Source organism: Nicotiana sylvestris, chromosome 11, assembly GCF_000393655.2.
Source record: "Nicotiana sylvestris chromosome 11, ASM39365v2, whole genome shotgun sequence".
Classification (NCBI taxonomy): domain Eukaryota; kingdom Viridiplantae; phylum Streptophyta; class Magnoliopsida; order Solanales; family Solanaceae; genus Nicotiana; species Nicotiana sylvestris.
This window is the reverse complement of record NC_091067.1, coordinates 14656292-14670599: the sequence shown is the minus strand read 5'-3', so window position 1 is coordinate 14670599 and position 14308 is coordinate 14656292. Positions and strand designations below refer to the sequence as shown.

Sequence of the window (14308 nt, the reverse complement as noted above, 5' to 3'; positions counted from 1 at the left end):
CTTCTCGAATCTTCATTTGAAGATTCGAGTCAAAACTCGATCTACACCGTTTAACCCCAGCTTCACACCAGACACTCCCCTGACCCCCCTCGTGACCAAACCATGATTGGTTTGGTCCGAATCTGACCAGGGAAGCACGAATCCCAGATCTGATTTTGGAAACATAAGGTTCCTCGTCGATGGGCCGTGTCTTGTTCAAACCAAAGGATTAAGGTCTAATGGACCTTAATCGAAGTGTTTCTCATCTGAGAAACACTTCGATTAAAGTCCGTTCAGCCTTAAGAAAGGTCTGTCCGAGTCCGAGTTAAGGTTTTGATTTTCGGGATTTGAGGTGAGTTCTGTTCTCTTTTCTTTGTTCTATTAGTCCATGTTTGTTTGAAAGGCTTTTATTGTTGTTGTTGTCCCCGAATTTTATCAACTATGCCCTGTCCACTTTGCCTGAACCTTTGTTGTTTGATTGAGTATCTTCTTCTACTTGTTCTGATAGTGTGTATGTATGTATTTGTTGTGCAATTAGTTGAATTCCAAATTTGTACTGATTAACTGATTCCTCGAAGCACAATTCTGTTTAGTCAGTACAATTCGAATCATGTGTCCTATACTTTTGAATGTCTGATTTTGGTGTCGATTGTACGTGTTATAACTAATATAGTCGAGTCGACATGTGTCGTCAATTAGTTTCAACTGTCTGAACAAAAATAAATCGATTTGCTTCTGTTGAACATTGCCTGAATCAATTAAGAACTAAGTTCAGTTACTTATAGTTGTTAATGTGGTTTCAGAAACCTAAGGCTTGGTCTGTAACTGTAATCTGAATTGATGTCATGTGCATTTGTGCACAACATGTGCATAAAGGTCCTTTTTAATTAAAATAGTTTGACAGCATATGCTGTCAGACTACATTCTGCTGCCCATACTCTACTTTAACCTCAGAAATAATAAACATTACTTAAAGTGAGTCTGCCAGGGAATATCATGGGTTTTGTTCATACTTAATTAGCCAATTGGAATCTGAAAATGGAAAGCACATGGGAGGGGTGTTGTGATATTCTAAACAGGCTGTTAAAAGGGGTAATGTTAAGGCTTATAAAAGAAGAATAGATACAGAGATTAGAGCGAGAGGGCACATAGAGAGACACAGATAGAGAAGATAGGAGAAAAAGAAAAGGGACACCACCTGATATTAAAAAGTGAACACAGAGGGAAAGGGGATTAGGCATAGTCACAGACTTCCATCAGTTCTGAGAAGGAGGAGACATCTGATATATACAGGGGAGGGAAGACACATAGAGGGAGAGACACAGACTTCCTTCAGTTGGAAAGAGAGAGAACACCTGATATTAGAGGAGATAGAGAGCATACAGAGAAAGGATAGATTTGAGAAGAGAGAGCTGAATACATCCTTATTAACACACACAGGCAAATACAAGGGAGAAAGGATAGGAAAATCAGGAACTGTTTTCTTCATATTGTCATCTGGATTTCATCTGTTCCTCTGCTCATTCTGTTCCTTTCAAGTTTAAACTGAGCTCACTGGTTGTTAGTTTGCATTGGGTTACTTCTTGAAGTTTGGCCTATCTGGGGTTTTCTATTTCCACTGCCCTGTTTGTTGCCTGCTGTTATTGCTGTTGCACCTGTTGCCATTGTTACTCTGTTGATTTCCCTCTTCTTCAATTGTCAAATATTTCCAGGTACACAACTCCTGAAACCATGTGTTGTTGAAAGTTTGAAGTTGAAGCAGAAATAAAGAAATGAACATCTGTTTATGTTATAATACTGGTGTTCAAAATAGGTTGAATGTTAGTTTAGCCTGTATTTGTTTAACTGCAAACCGCAAACATTCTGTATAAATTAACATATATTCTAAGTTGAGATGAACAATTAGATAGCATTGGCTTGATAGATCAGATGTGTTTTTTTAAGCATGCAACTGTTAGTTTTGTTTCAGTTATGATATCATAACATAGAATCATAGCAAGCATATGTATGTATTTTTGCCTAGATCTCTGAACCATCGAATCTGCTACATTCATTTCTATTTGAATTCAAGATAAGTGAACCCCGAACTAATTCTCATGCGGCATTACGTTAACAGGGTAATAATGTATGCTGACCCTGTTATTGGACTACTTGTTTCTACATAGTTTCGATATGGGCTTCAATATAGATTCATCGTTTCGAAATAACGCGACTATTTTTGAGTTCAATTAACAGTGGTTTTCCTAATAAACAACTGATTTCATTTATCAAGCCCAAATGAGCTAGTTTTGCAATTCGAACTGGAAGATCGTTTTTTTGCAAATTTAGTGTACGTTATTAGCAACCCCCTTAGCAAATTAACAAAGCTTATTCACTCCTTAAAGACGAGGCATGAGATAATTCTTACCTCATAAACAACCAATTAGGCAATCAAGCAAAAATTTGGATTCATCATATATAGTAGGGATTTAGTATGTTAGTTGCTTAAACAAGTAAGTTTAGTATTTTTCTCCTTTATTTTCCTAGAGACAAATGTATTAGAAATGTAGCCACTTTAGGATATCCTTTTCTAAAATAGAGGCGAGCCTCGCCAAATAAAAATGCAAAATTGCGGGGCCCTCAATAAATAACCATAATAATTATTTAGAGTCCAGGATAGGCCGTTTAGCGAATTTCATGGCCTTCTACAAAAATAATAACGCGTTAGACTCTTTAGGCACGGCTTAATTAAATTACGTTCTTAAACTCGAGTGCACATTGATGTGACCCGAATCCAAATCTCAATGGAGTCGAAATGCGTTAACAACTACGGGTGCATTGATTGTGACGTGGTTCGAGATGCATTTTCACGACGTTGCAATTCTATAAAATAAATGATAATAATAAAAGCGGTTTAAACTTAATAAAAGCACATAAGTCACAACATGTATTTAAATCAGATATTTAGCCATTATAACAATTTAAGCGACCGTGCTAGAACCACGGGATTCGAGGGTGCCTAACACCTTCCCTCGGGTCAACAGAATTCCTTACTTAGAATTTCTGGTTCGCAGACTTCATTTGGAAAAGTCAAAAATTTCCTCGATTTGGGATTCAAGATAAACCGGTGACTTGGGACACCAAAAGCCAAACCTTTCCCAAGTGGCGACTCTGAATTAAATAAATAATCCCATTTCGAATATTGTCACTTAAATTGGAAAAACTCCACCCGCGCATCTTACCCTTCGGGGCCGGGCGCGCAAAAAGGAGGTGTGACATAGAGTAAGAGGTTCCTTACCTTTATACAGAAAGAACAACTCCAATTTGACCTTAAATTTCCATGAAATATCCCTCCAATGCTGCCACAACAACAAAAAAGCGAAACTAGCGATCAATTAGTGTTTTTCGGCACTAGAATCACTTTAGAAGGCTTGAAATCACCTAGGATTGATATTAAGAACATGAGGGAGTATTTACAGAACATAAACCCTTTAAAACAACCTCCCACATGAGCTGAAACGACACAAAAATGAGCAACAACAAGAAGAACAAGAGACTTACTAGCGCCACGGAATTCCCGACACTTGATTTGTGTTGTTTGCCCTTTTTTGGGTCTTGAATCTTGAGAGAACCTTGAGAGGATGTTCCTAGGGTTCTAAGGTCTGAAAATAGTGAAAAGAAATGACTTAAAACGGGTTGGAGGCATCCTATATAGGTCCAAATATCTTAAACCGCCTTAGTGGGCCCCATAGAGAGGTGCTTGGCGCAGTCTCGCGAAAACGCGAATATATCTCTACTCCGAGATCGTATCGATGAAAGGTTTAATGCGTTGGAAACGAGACTCATAGATCTTTAATTTTGTTGGTAGATCACCCCATAATTCCTTGTAAATTATGAGAAAAGATTAGAAAATTTGACCTAATGTTTAAGTAAAATTATGAACCTAAGTTGCGACAACGTTTGTCGACTTTTGTTTCATAACTCGTTTGACTTCAAGACTTATGATACGAATATTATATGATTAAAATACCTTCATAAATGACCTCTTGAGTGTATTAAGCACCGCTAGATTACCTGAAAATTCGAGTTACAACATCCTTGATTCGTTTAACTTCTAATACTGGTTAATCACTCTTATACACTCTTGTATCACTTAAGACCAATAGGATTGACTTCTTATCATCTCAAAGATAATTCCTTCTTGGATTTATGTTAACTAATATATGGCATGAACTAACACATGTGGATATGGGTTGTAACAGGCAGTCTGCCCGCACTTTGTCTATATCCTTCACAATGCTAATGAACTGGGACACTTGTTCGCATTGACCCGGCGTAGATGAAGGTCTATTGATGGAAAAATCCTTCATACTATCGAACTCGGTGGGTGTACACTGTTCGACGGTAGGAGCCATTTTGGGCTTACCATTGGATTTATACTTGGATGTTCGAGATGAAGAAGCAGCTTCGTCTTTCCGAGGTACTGTCTTGGAGGTTCTGGCCATGACGACTAAAAGTTTTCTTTTTCTCAATAAGGAAGGTAGGAAACCAAAAACAAAAGATAAAGAAGCGTAGAGGAAGATGGATTTGGATTTGAAATCTTGAAAGAATCACAAAAGTGCGAGTCACTAAGCAATTGGGGTATTTATAGAAGTCGTATGGGCAGCGAATAAGCCAAACCAATAAAGGTTCGTGAGCTTCTCGATAGTCGTGTTGACGGTGACCCTTGCGCTGCTTTTGAGTTATGACATTTAATCCTCTAATAGGCTAACATCATGGTAACAGTGCCTTAGGAGTAGAAGTTCGAAACCATTTCCTATCACTTCGTTCTAGGAAACGCGGGGACTATTTGTATATGGTAAAATTGGAGGATCCAATTTTCGATCATTACGACGCTCGGTAAGCACGTTGTCAAAGGCTCGAAGCTACGATCGAGATTTACACCCGAAGGGCTATCGACGCCCGACCTCGGGGTAATACAGATCGATGGTTATGGCAAAAAAGTGGGAAGTTCCCAAGGCGTGTAGCTAGAGCTGGCAAAGCCTAGTGGGCTAATTCAGACCCGGATCAAGGCTTTAAATGGTTGTACCATCCCCATATATTTGTAATAAATACATTTGTACTATGTTGGGATTCCCTCTGATATATAAAGGGGATCATTGTCATTTTGTAAGGGATCCGATGCTTAATATTGAATACACAAGAGCATTCTCTCTGCTCTCTAACATATTCTCTTGCTCTCATTACTTGCATTATTGCTTACATCCATTGTGTTCTATTTATTGTTCTTCATTTATTGCTTATTATTGGCCATAAAGAACCATCATTGATTTTATCATAACTGTTAATCCCGACCCCCCCTCGACTGCCCCTAGCCGAGTATACGACTCAACCTCGAGGCCCGTATACGCCAGCTCGAGGCCCTGATTTTCAGCCATTCGGTTTGGTAATTATACTATCTACAAGCTCTTATCTCATTTTCTGATCTCTTACTTAACATCTATTGCCTAAACAACTAGCATAAAAACATATCACGTATTTTTAAAACCACAAAATTAAATTTAATTGTAATTACCATTTTCAAGGTAAACGGACCTAAAAAAACAAGAAAAAGAAAAGAGTGACTCAGAATTGAAAGAGGAAATGATCACCTTCGCATTAAAGCTTTCGAGCCATCAAAGCCGGAGTTGCTGGTCGATATTGATTAACATGAGACTCGAGAGTTTGTATAGATGTCAAAAGAGAATATTGAGAAGCTTGTTTCTCGATGTGGGAACAAGTGCTAGCCGGCGACAACAATTTGACTGCAACATGAATTTAGATGACTATCAGACTTCAAAAGGAATTCAAATATGAACGATTAGCTCCAAGTAGTGGTGTTAATGGATATTTTTGGAGAGGTGTCAATGGATATTTGAAAATCGACTAAACTAACCGAATCGTACCGTACCGAATTGATTTTTAGGTTTCTTTTTAAGAAATCGTAGGTTTTTATATAAATCTATAATCGTACCGATAATTAGGGTAGGTTTTTTATTTTATAAAAATAAATCGAAAAAATACCGAACCGTATCGAATAAATTTTGCATGTGGAAAATATGTTTATATAGTAAGTTTAAAACTAATAAAGCATTAATTTTTTATTAGGCCTTAGAATTATGAAAACTGTTACAAGCCAGTAAGTAATTAAACTCAAAATACTAATTCCTAAAACCTATTATGCTACTTATACTTAAACTAAGTTATTTCAAGTATCTTTATTAGCAAGACACAAAGTATTCTAGCGATTATGAGTAACAAACTACAATGTGTTGAATATGTTTCCTTTCATATAATTTAAATTTATCTTTTTAAATATTTAATATAGACTTTATTTTTGAATCCCAACTTGGTCAATATCTTTCCACTCGTGTGATTTATAATTTAGATTTATCTTTTTGAATTCTCTGATTGATGAGAATTCCTATAAATACATTTCAAAACAATTGAACATTTTATGTAGCACAAATGAGTGTTAAAAGTTCTATACGGTGACAAGATAATTACACTTTAATAAGCATTAGTTTATGACCTGATTGAAATAAGAACTAACATGCTGTAAAAGGTTAAACCACTATGTTACACTAAATGTATATAGCTTAAATCCTTAATTACCTGGTTAACGGCAGGAGGAATGGTAGCATGGTGCAAGAGCTGAGAGAGTTTTGTGCAGCTGAAGTTGCATACACCAATTGACTTTGCCAAACCTAACCTGTGACATTCTTCCATGGCTTCCCATATTCCTCTCATGTCAAATGGTATTACTTCCTCATTTGCAAACCTTATCTCTTTATCATTACCTTTTTTCGTCGTCACTAGCCAATGTATTAGGTACAAGTCCAAGTAATCCATCCCCAGCGTCCTACAAACATTTTTTCACATGTGCTTAATTAAGTTCTATACATCATGATTGTGTAAAAATTATTTACACAATCCAGTCACTCTTAAGGTAATTACAGGTGAACTACTAATTAGCAACTTGGTAAAAGTGACAGGTAAGTGTTATCACAGGTTAAACTGCACTGACAATGTAGAAATGTTTGGCATTCATTGGTCAGATACAACAACAACAACCCAGTAAAATCCTACCAGTGGGGTTTGGGGAGGGTAATGTGTATACAAATCTTATCCCTGTTCCGGAGGAGTAAAAAGGCTATTTAATTTCCGATATACCCTCGGCTCAAGAAGACCAAAAAAGACAGTAGATCAGTAACAACAACATAAGCCAGAAAGATAACACCAGCAACGTAGGAACTGGAAAGTAGAGAGACGAGCAATAATTAACACTAAACAATATTAATGGCATAGTACTACGAACACGAGGAAGTGGTATGGACACAACATGAACTATACTAGCAGTCTAAACAACATCAAGCTAGCCCCACGCCTAGTACAAAATAGAAAAATGCTCAACTACCTCCTAACCTTCAACCCTAATGTTCGACCTTTAATGGCATGGACACAACATGAACCACTATCCTTCATTGGTTAGATATTAAATGAAAAAATAAAAATAAAACTAGCTCCAACAACGACTCTAGACTATTATCCTTCATTGGTTAGATATTAAATGAAAAAATAAAAATAAAACTAGCTCCAACAACGACTCTAGACTATTTTGCAGTATGTTCGGTGTGTATATATATATATATATATATATTGGCTAGCTCTATAAAAAATACTTATGCCCGATGCCTTTAATCATTGGCTTTAACCGATAGAACTCGCACGCGAGCTCGAGCTCCAACTATCCCGAGGGAAACTTCGGATGGAACCAACGGTTTGATTAGTCTTTCGCCTCTATACCAAGTCGGATGATTTGCACGTTAGTATCTCTGTGGGCCTCCATGTGTGTGTATATATATATATATCCGGAATTTGCCTAGCTTTATAAAATAAAATAAAAAAAACTTACGCTAGAGATCTTTTGAGGGCGGGAAGAACAAGGTCGTGGCGTGTTTTGGTGCACCATAATTTGGAGGTAATGAACACTTCATTTCGGCTCATAATTAGTCCACGTTGAACCGCTTCCGCCACTGCTAGGCCAAGTGCCTCCTCAGAGCCATAGGCAGCGGCTGTGTCGAAGTGTCGATAGCCGGCTTCAATGGCACCTACAAATGTGGCGACTAATTCATTCAGTGGTGGTAGTGAAGGTGCTGTTCCCATGCCTATAAAGGAATTTTCATGACCAGAATTCAGCTTAACTCTTGGGACAAATACTTGCTTCATATCCATATCTATGATTATAATGATCAAGTACTTGCTGACTTTGTAGTTATCTTAACCAGCGTTCTTTTTATGTCAAGAGAACAATTCATAAAATTGGAACAATACAGAAAAATTAGTGAAAACTTATCTTGTTAGCCCTATCTTGTTGAAGTGATAGATTTAATGTGTGGTGGAGGTTGTCTATAATGAACTCTAGTTTGCATCAAAAGTCATGGTTGTAATTTTCCTGGAAAACCACTCTAATCTTTTTTACCGTTTTGTTTCACTATTTATGTCAAGTTCTTGTTTAATTACCTGTCAATTTGTTCAATAAATACATACACATGTCTACTCTCGTTGCAGGCGTGCAACCTGCTCCCATTTCACATATTTCGTTGCAGGCGTGTAACCCGCTCCCATTTCATATATCTCGTTGCATGCGTGCAACCCGCTCTCATTTCACATATCTCGTTGCAGGCGTGCAAGCATATCTCGTTGCAAGCGTGCCAGCATATCTCGTTGTAGGCGTGCAACCCGCTCTCATTTCATATATCTCGTTGCAGGAGTGCAACCCGCTCCCATTTCATAAATCAACATTAATCACAAAAGAATCCCGATAAGGGAACAATTATATTCTAGCAACATCCCGGCAAGGGAACAATTATAACAAGACAACATCCCGGCAAGGGAACAATAATGAAAATAACATCCCGGCAAGGGAACAATAATGATAATAACATCCCGGCAAGGGAACAATAATGATAATAACATGTGAAGCGCAATAAACCACAACGGAGTCATAACAACTACAATACATTGTAAACACCTATTGCAACGAGAGTAGACATGTGTTAAATAGCAAAGTCCATTCCAATTTCTACAAATATTGAGCTGTTTAGAATTGAATTGAGCGGAAATGTCAAACTGTGCTAGCGTGTTACTGTTTTATCCATTGATATTGTTAGGATAATTAGTAGAATTTGAATTTGTTGTACTTATCCAATATATTTGTACTTATCTATATGAGGGCTTACATCTGTTGTACTTCAACTATAAATTCACATATACAGTGGGTATAAACCAACGTTTGCTATTTACTCAGAACTTCTATTTCTTCTTGGTATCAAGAGCCAATTTTTTTTAACAAATCATGGGCTCCTCATCTCCTTCTTCACCTTCCGCTACAACTCTTCCTTCCCTTGCAACTCTTCAATCGAGTCTTGGTCTTCCCATTTCTCCTCCTACTATTTCCAACATTAAGGGGTTCGTGCCTATTGAATTAACATATTCAAATTATCTCACCTGGAAGAAAGTCTTTATTACCATTCTGAAAAGCCATAATCTTCTTGCGTTAATTGATGGTTCTATTCCCTGCCCATCACCATCACATGAAGAATATAAGTTGTGGATCCAATGTGACACTATCGCATTAAGTTGGATTAATGCGACTCTTTCCCCTTCTGTTCTTGACACATTACTTAACTATGGTTGTGAAACATCCAAAGAAGCTTGGGATACTCTCGCATCCATTTATTTAGACCAAGTTTCTTCTTCCACAATTCATCTTAAATCAAAATTTCAAAATTTCAAGAAAGGATCCTTATCTATGGAGGAATACCTTCAACAACTTCATTCTATTGCTTCTTCCTTGCGCTCTATTGGGAAACCAGTGACTGATGAAGATCTGGTTGCACAAGCACTGCAAGGATTGCCTTCTTCCTATCGCACTTTTATTTCTGGCTTGAACGCCGCTGGCTCTCTTCCTTCCTTCATTGCACTCAGACCTCTTTTACTTACAGAAGAGGCTCATATAAGTGAAAATCCATCAGAAAATTCCAACTCTCAGACTGCTTTGCTTGCCTCAACTCACAAGCAATCTACTACCAATTCTCCTACAAATGGTTTGGCACATAGAAAGAGTTTTTCTTATGGTAGAGGAAGAGGCAGAAATCAGAAAGGAAATAATGGTAGAGGTCGCGAATATTACAATCAACAATATAATCCCTCCTTTTCATCTCCATGGTCTGGTTCTCATTCTAAATCTCGACCTTCATTCTCCGCAAATGGAATTTTAGGCAGACCTCCTACTCAATGTCAGATTTGCTTCCATTTCAATCACACTGCATTGGAGTGCAAAAATAGGTTTAATCATTCCTTCGCACATAATAACTTGCCAAAGACTTTTGCCGCTATGAATGTAGAAGAAATGCAACCAACCATTTGGTATCCAGATTCCGGAGCATCTGCACATATGACTAATGACCCATCTCTTCTTTCCTCCCCCACGCCATATACAGGTTCTTCTCAGGTTATGGTTACTCATTCATTGAAATTCTTTCAACATCTCATGTTTAGTGATAACAGTCAGAGAGACATTTAATCAACTATTGAATAAAATTAAGGAATCAATATCCGAAATATTACAGAAAGTTAAATAATTTGAAGTTCTTACCATAACCATGCCTTTCTTTTAATAAACATTAACAACTGATAGAAAAAAGCTCCTAATAAATTGATTCATAGATCTAAACAATAACCAGAGTAGTAATTACTTAAATTACAGTACATCAAATAGTACCACACAGAACTAACTAAAAAATCCTCACATATACAATTGGAAAAGAAGAATCGAAAAACAAAAACAACCTAAAATTAAAGCACAACCCTGCCCTAATTATTAAGCAGACATACATCCAATACCATATCTAGTATTGGGAAAAACAAGAAAAAGTCCACTGCAAATAACTCCCACCATTAAAGGAAAACTCCTCATAATTTCATCAAGTTCTTTTGCATGTCCAGGGAATAGACAAAGCGTCACTCTATGATCCGAAAATGCAATCGCCACAAATACCAAAACAGACATCATTGCATGTACGAAATCGGTAAATCCCACGACGTACCTGTTAGAAAAAGTAAACAATAGATTAAAACATGAAATAACGGCTTTGAAGTGTAAAACAACTTACTACAAGAAAAATAATGCTCGTGACGAAAGAATAAAATCGTCACAAATATCAATCCACATGGATGAATTCCGTCATAAAAACTGTCACATATTGTGACAGACGATTTGTCAGTATATATATATATATATATATATATATATATATATATATATATATATATATCGCCACAAATATTAATCCACATGAATGAATTCTGCCATAAAACTATTACAAAACTGTGACAGGCGATCTGTCTATCATATCTATTCCGTCACAAATATTACCTCTTATCTTTTGGCACATCCACACCTAGTCCAGCCTTGAAAACTTTCAACCCTCTTGGTGTCACAAATCCATAGTAAACTTTCCCATCGGGTCCACGAAAACTATCGGTAAAATGGAAGAAGAAGCAAGACAAAGTACAAAGGCCAAGTAGTGTTAAAATCATTAATGTAGTGACGGGTGAACAATCGCCTTTGCCATAGACTGATGGAAGGACCATTTCAAAAGTTAGAAGTGTGCCTGTTGGTAGAAAATTGACAAGCAATGAAGTTTTTGAGAGAGTTTTTTGAATCCCATTTGCCATTGCTCTTCTTTTTTTGCCACCAATTGCTGGTTGAGGCAATTCAGGGATCGGAACATCGTTATCTGGTGGTAAATTAGTAGGGTATATTGATGTATCTGCACGTTTTGATGCACTGTAGATTTTGATCCCAATTCCCTCAGTACTTTGCTCCATTTTTTTTGAGAAAATTGAGAAGATTTAGAGGGGTTGAAGATTGAGAAAAAAAGAAGAATAATGATCACGAATGAAGTTTTCAGTCAAAGATGATGAATTAATTTGGAGTATTGGATACTTGATTTGATGTACTTTTTGGTTTATTTATAGTTTTGGGGTAGATAAATTAAATGGCATCAACAATTTTTGAATTTGATTAACGTTAAGTAACTAATTGGTTTCGAATGGTTGCCACCCGTAAACTATTATTCTCAAATTCAAAATTTGCAATCTCATTTCGGTAGTTACTTTTTTTCGTTAATTACTTTTTAAAAATAAATCATTTTGGGAAAAGTCAAAATGACTGCTATGATTACTCAAAGAGCACAACAAAAGCATATTTGATTTACATGAGTTTAGATATGTTCCTTCCAATACTGTTAATATAGACCTCAATAATCGAAAAGAATTAGTATTAGGTAAAATACCTTATCACCCCCCCTAAACTTGTCACGGATTATTAGTTACAGCCTTAAACTATTCGTAATCTTAATTACCCCATCAGCTAGGCCTTTTGAGAGTCATTACCCCCTGGACGTTGATGTGGCAAATTGTGTGAGTACACTCGTCTGCCACGTGGATTTTTCTGTATATGTGACATTTTTTGAAAACCAAAATATATTTTTACCTTTTTAAGTATGTTACTTTTTTATATAATTTTTTTCGAATACAATTAATAATATTATTTGGATAGAACTACATTATTTATGGTAAAAAAATTTATTTGGCTAAAAATAATAAAGTTTTAGTTAATCTTTTTTTAAATTTGACCTGAAAATTAAAGATTTAGACAATTGAAATAAATAGTCAAGGCATCTAAACAGTTACAAAAATACATAGTTTGAAATTAATTATTTTGGCTATAATATTTTATATTGCTCTAAATTATGGTGCTCTAAAAATATATTTTTTATATATTTTACTTGAAAAAGTAAAAATACACAGTTAAATAAATAGTCATTGCATCAAAAGAAGAAATAAAAAGAGTGAACAATTGCAAGAAATAACTTATTATTTCTAACATACTTGTTGCTCTAAAACAATACTTATTGCAGAAATGCACGGTAAGGCTGCGTACAATAGACCCTTGTTGTCCAGCCCTTTCCCAGATCCCGCGCATAGCGGGAGCTTGGTACACCGGGCTGCCCTTTTTTTTTATTGCTCTAAAAATATATCCATAGAGTAAGTTATTTTTTGCAATTGTACACTCTTTTTATTTCTTCTTTTGATACAATGACTATTTATTTCAACTGTGTATTTTTATTTTTCGGGTAAAATCTGTAAAAAAAATATTTTTTTTTATTTGCACCGGGTATCCGAGTCTCTACGAGCCCCGACTAACCCCGGGGGTGCACAGGCCCTCGGCAAGGAGTTTCCCGCAAGTGCACCATGGTTAATTCAGGTTTTACCCAGTCCGATGGCCCTCGGAATTTGTTTGCACCCAGTGGGTTTCGAACTTGAGACCTTGAAAGGGAGCAAACCCTTGCTCAAGTCAATTGCCACCAGGTCAACCTCTGAGGGTTAAAAAAATATGTATATATATATATATATATATATATATATTTAGAGCACCATAATTTAGAACTATAGAAAAAATTATAGCCAAAATAATTAATTTCAAACTATGTATTTTTATAACTTTTTAGATGAATTGACTATTTATTTTAATTGTTTAAATCTTTATTTTCAGGTCAAATTTAAAAAAAAGATTAACTAAAACTTTATTCTTTTTAGCCAAATAAATTTTTTTAGCCTAAATGATGTAGTTCTATCCAAGTTTTATTATAAATTATGTTCAAAAAAATTATATAAAAAATAACATACTTAAAAAGATAAAAATATATTTTTTTCCAAAAAAATGCCACATATACAAAAAAATCCATGTGGCATGTGAGTGCACCCACACAATTTGCCACATCAGCATTCAGGGGGGTAATGACTCTCAAAAGGCCTAGTTGAGAGGGGTAATTAAGACCACGAATAGTTTAGGGCTGTAACTAATAATTTGTGACAAGTTTAGGGGGGTGGTAAGGTATTTTGCCTTAGTATTATTATTGGACTATCACTAGACCACTGCTAATTATAATGATGGTCATTTCCAATCAACGAATTACAAGATAAATGTGATGTTCGGCCAAAAATGCATATATTTACCCATTGTTATCTCATATTCTGGTACTTTTAATCGTCATTTGAGTATTAGTTATATTATTTTGCTTAATATTATATTTTAATTGTATAGGAATAAAGCAATGTGAAGATGAAAAGATTTGGGATAAAATTTGATAAAACGCGAAAGAAAAAGAAAGTAAATTAAAATAATAAAAAAAGGAGACACCCTTTGGTTTTGACTTTTGTCCCCCCCCCCCCAAGTGGA

General features: G+C 35.9%; 2 protein-coding genes across 3 annotated transcripts; both read right to left on the bottom strand.

Moving 5' to 3' along the window:
* Nucleotides 1-1310: 1310 nt before the first annotated feature.
* Nucleotides 1311-8355, bottom strand: LOC104245804 (methylecgonone reductase-like). 2 transcript variants are annotated; one of them, XR_011403677.1, is made up of 4 exons: nucleotides 7913-8355; nucleotides 6613-6859; nucleotides 5610-5762; nucleotides 1579-1702 (listed from the first exon to the last, which is right to left on the bottom strand). XR_011403677.1 is itself a non-coding variant. In XM_070162715.1 (3 exons), exons 1-3 carry the CDS (start codon nucleotides 8230-8232, stop codon nucleotides 1589-1591), a joined length of 681 nt encoding a protein of 226 aa, XP_070018816.1. In that variant the 5' UTR covers nucleotides 8233-8355; the 3' UTR covers nucleotides 1311-1588. The 2 variants fall into 2 exon arrangements, 1 of the variants encoding a protein (XP_070018816.1); XM_070162715.1 differs by lacking the exon at nucleotides 5610-5762 and having other exon boundaries at nucleotides 1311-1702.
* Nucleotides 8356-10882: 2527 nt separating this feature from the next.
* Nucleotides 10883-11892, bottom strand: LOC104245803 (protein DMP8-like). The gene is made up of 2 exons (XM_009801481.2): nucleotides 11438-11892; nucleotides 10883-11108 (listed from the first exon to the last, which is right to left on the bottom strand). The coding sequence occupies exons 1-2, from the start codon at nucleotides 11890-11892 to the stop codon at nucleotides 10883-10885; spliced, it is 681 nt and encodes a 226-aa protein (XP_009799783.1).
* Between the last annotated feature and the right edge of the window lie 2416 nt (nucleotides 11893-14308).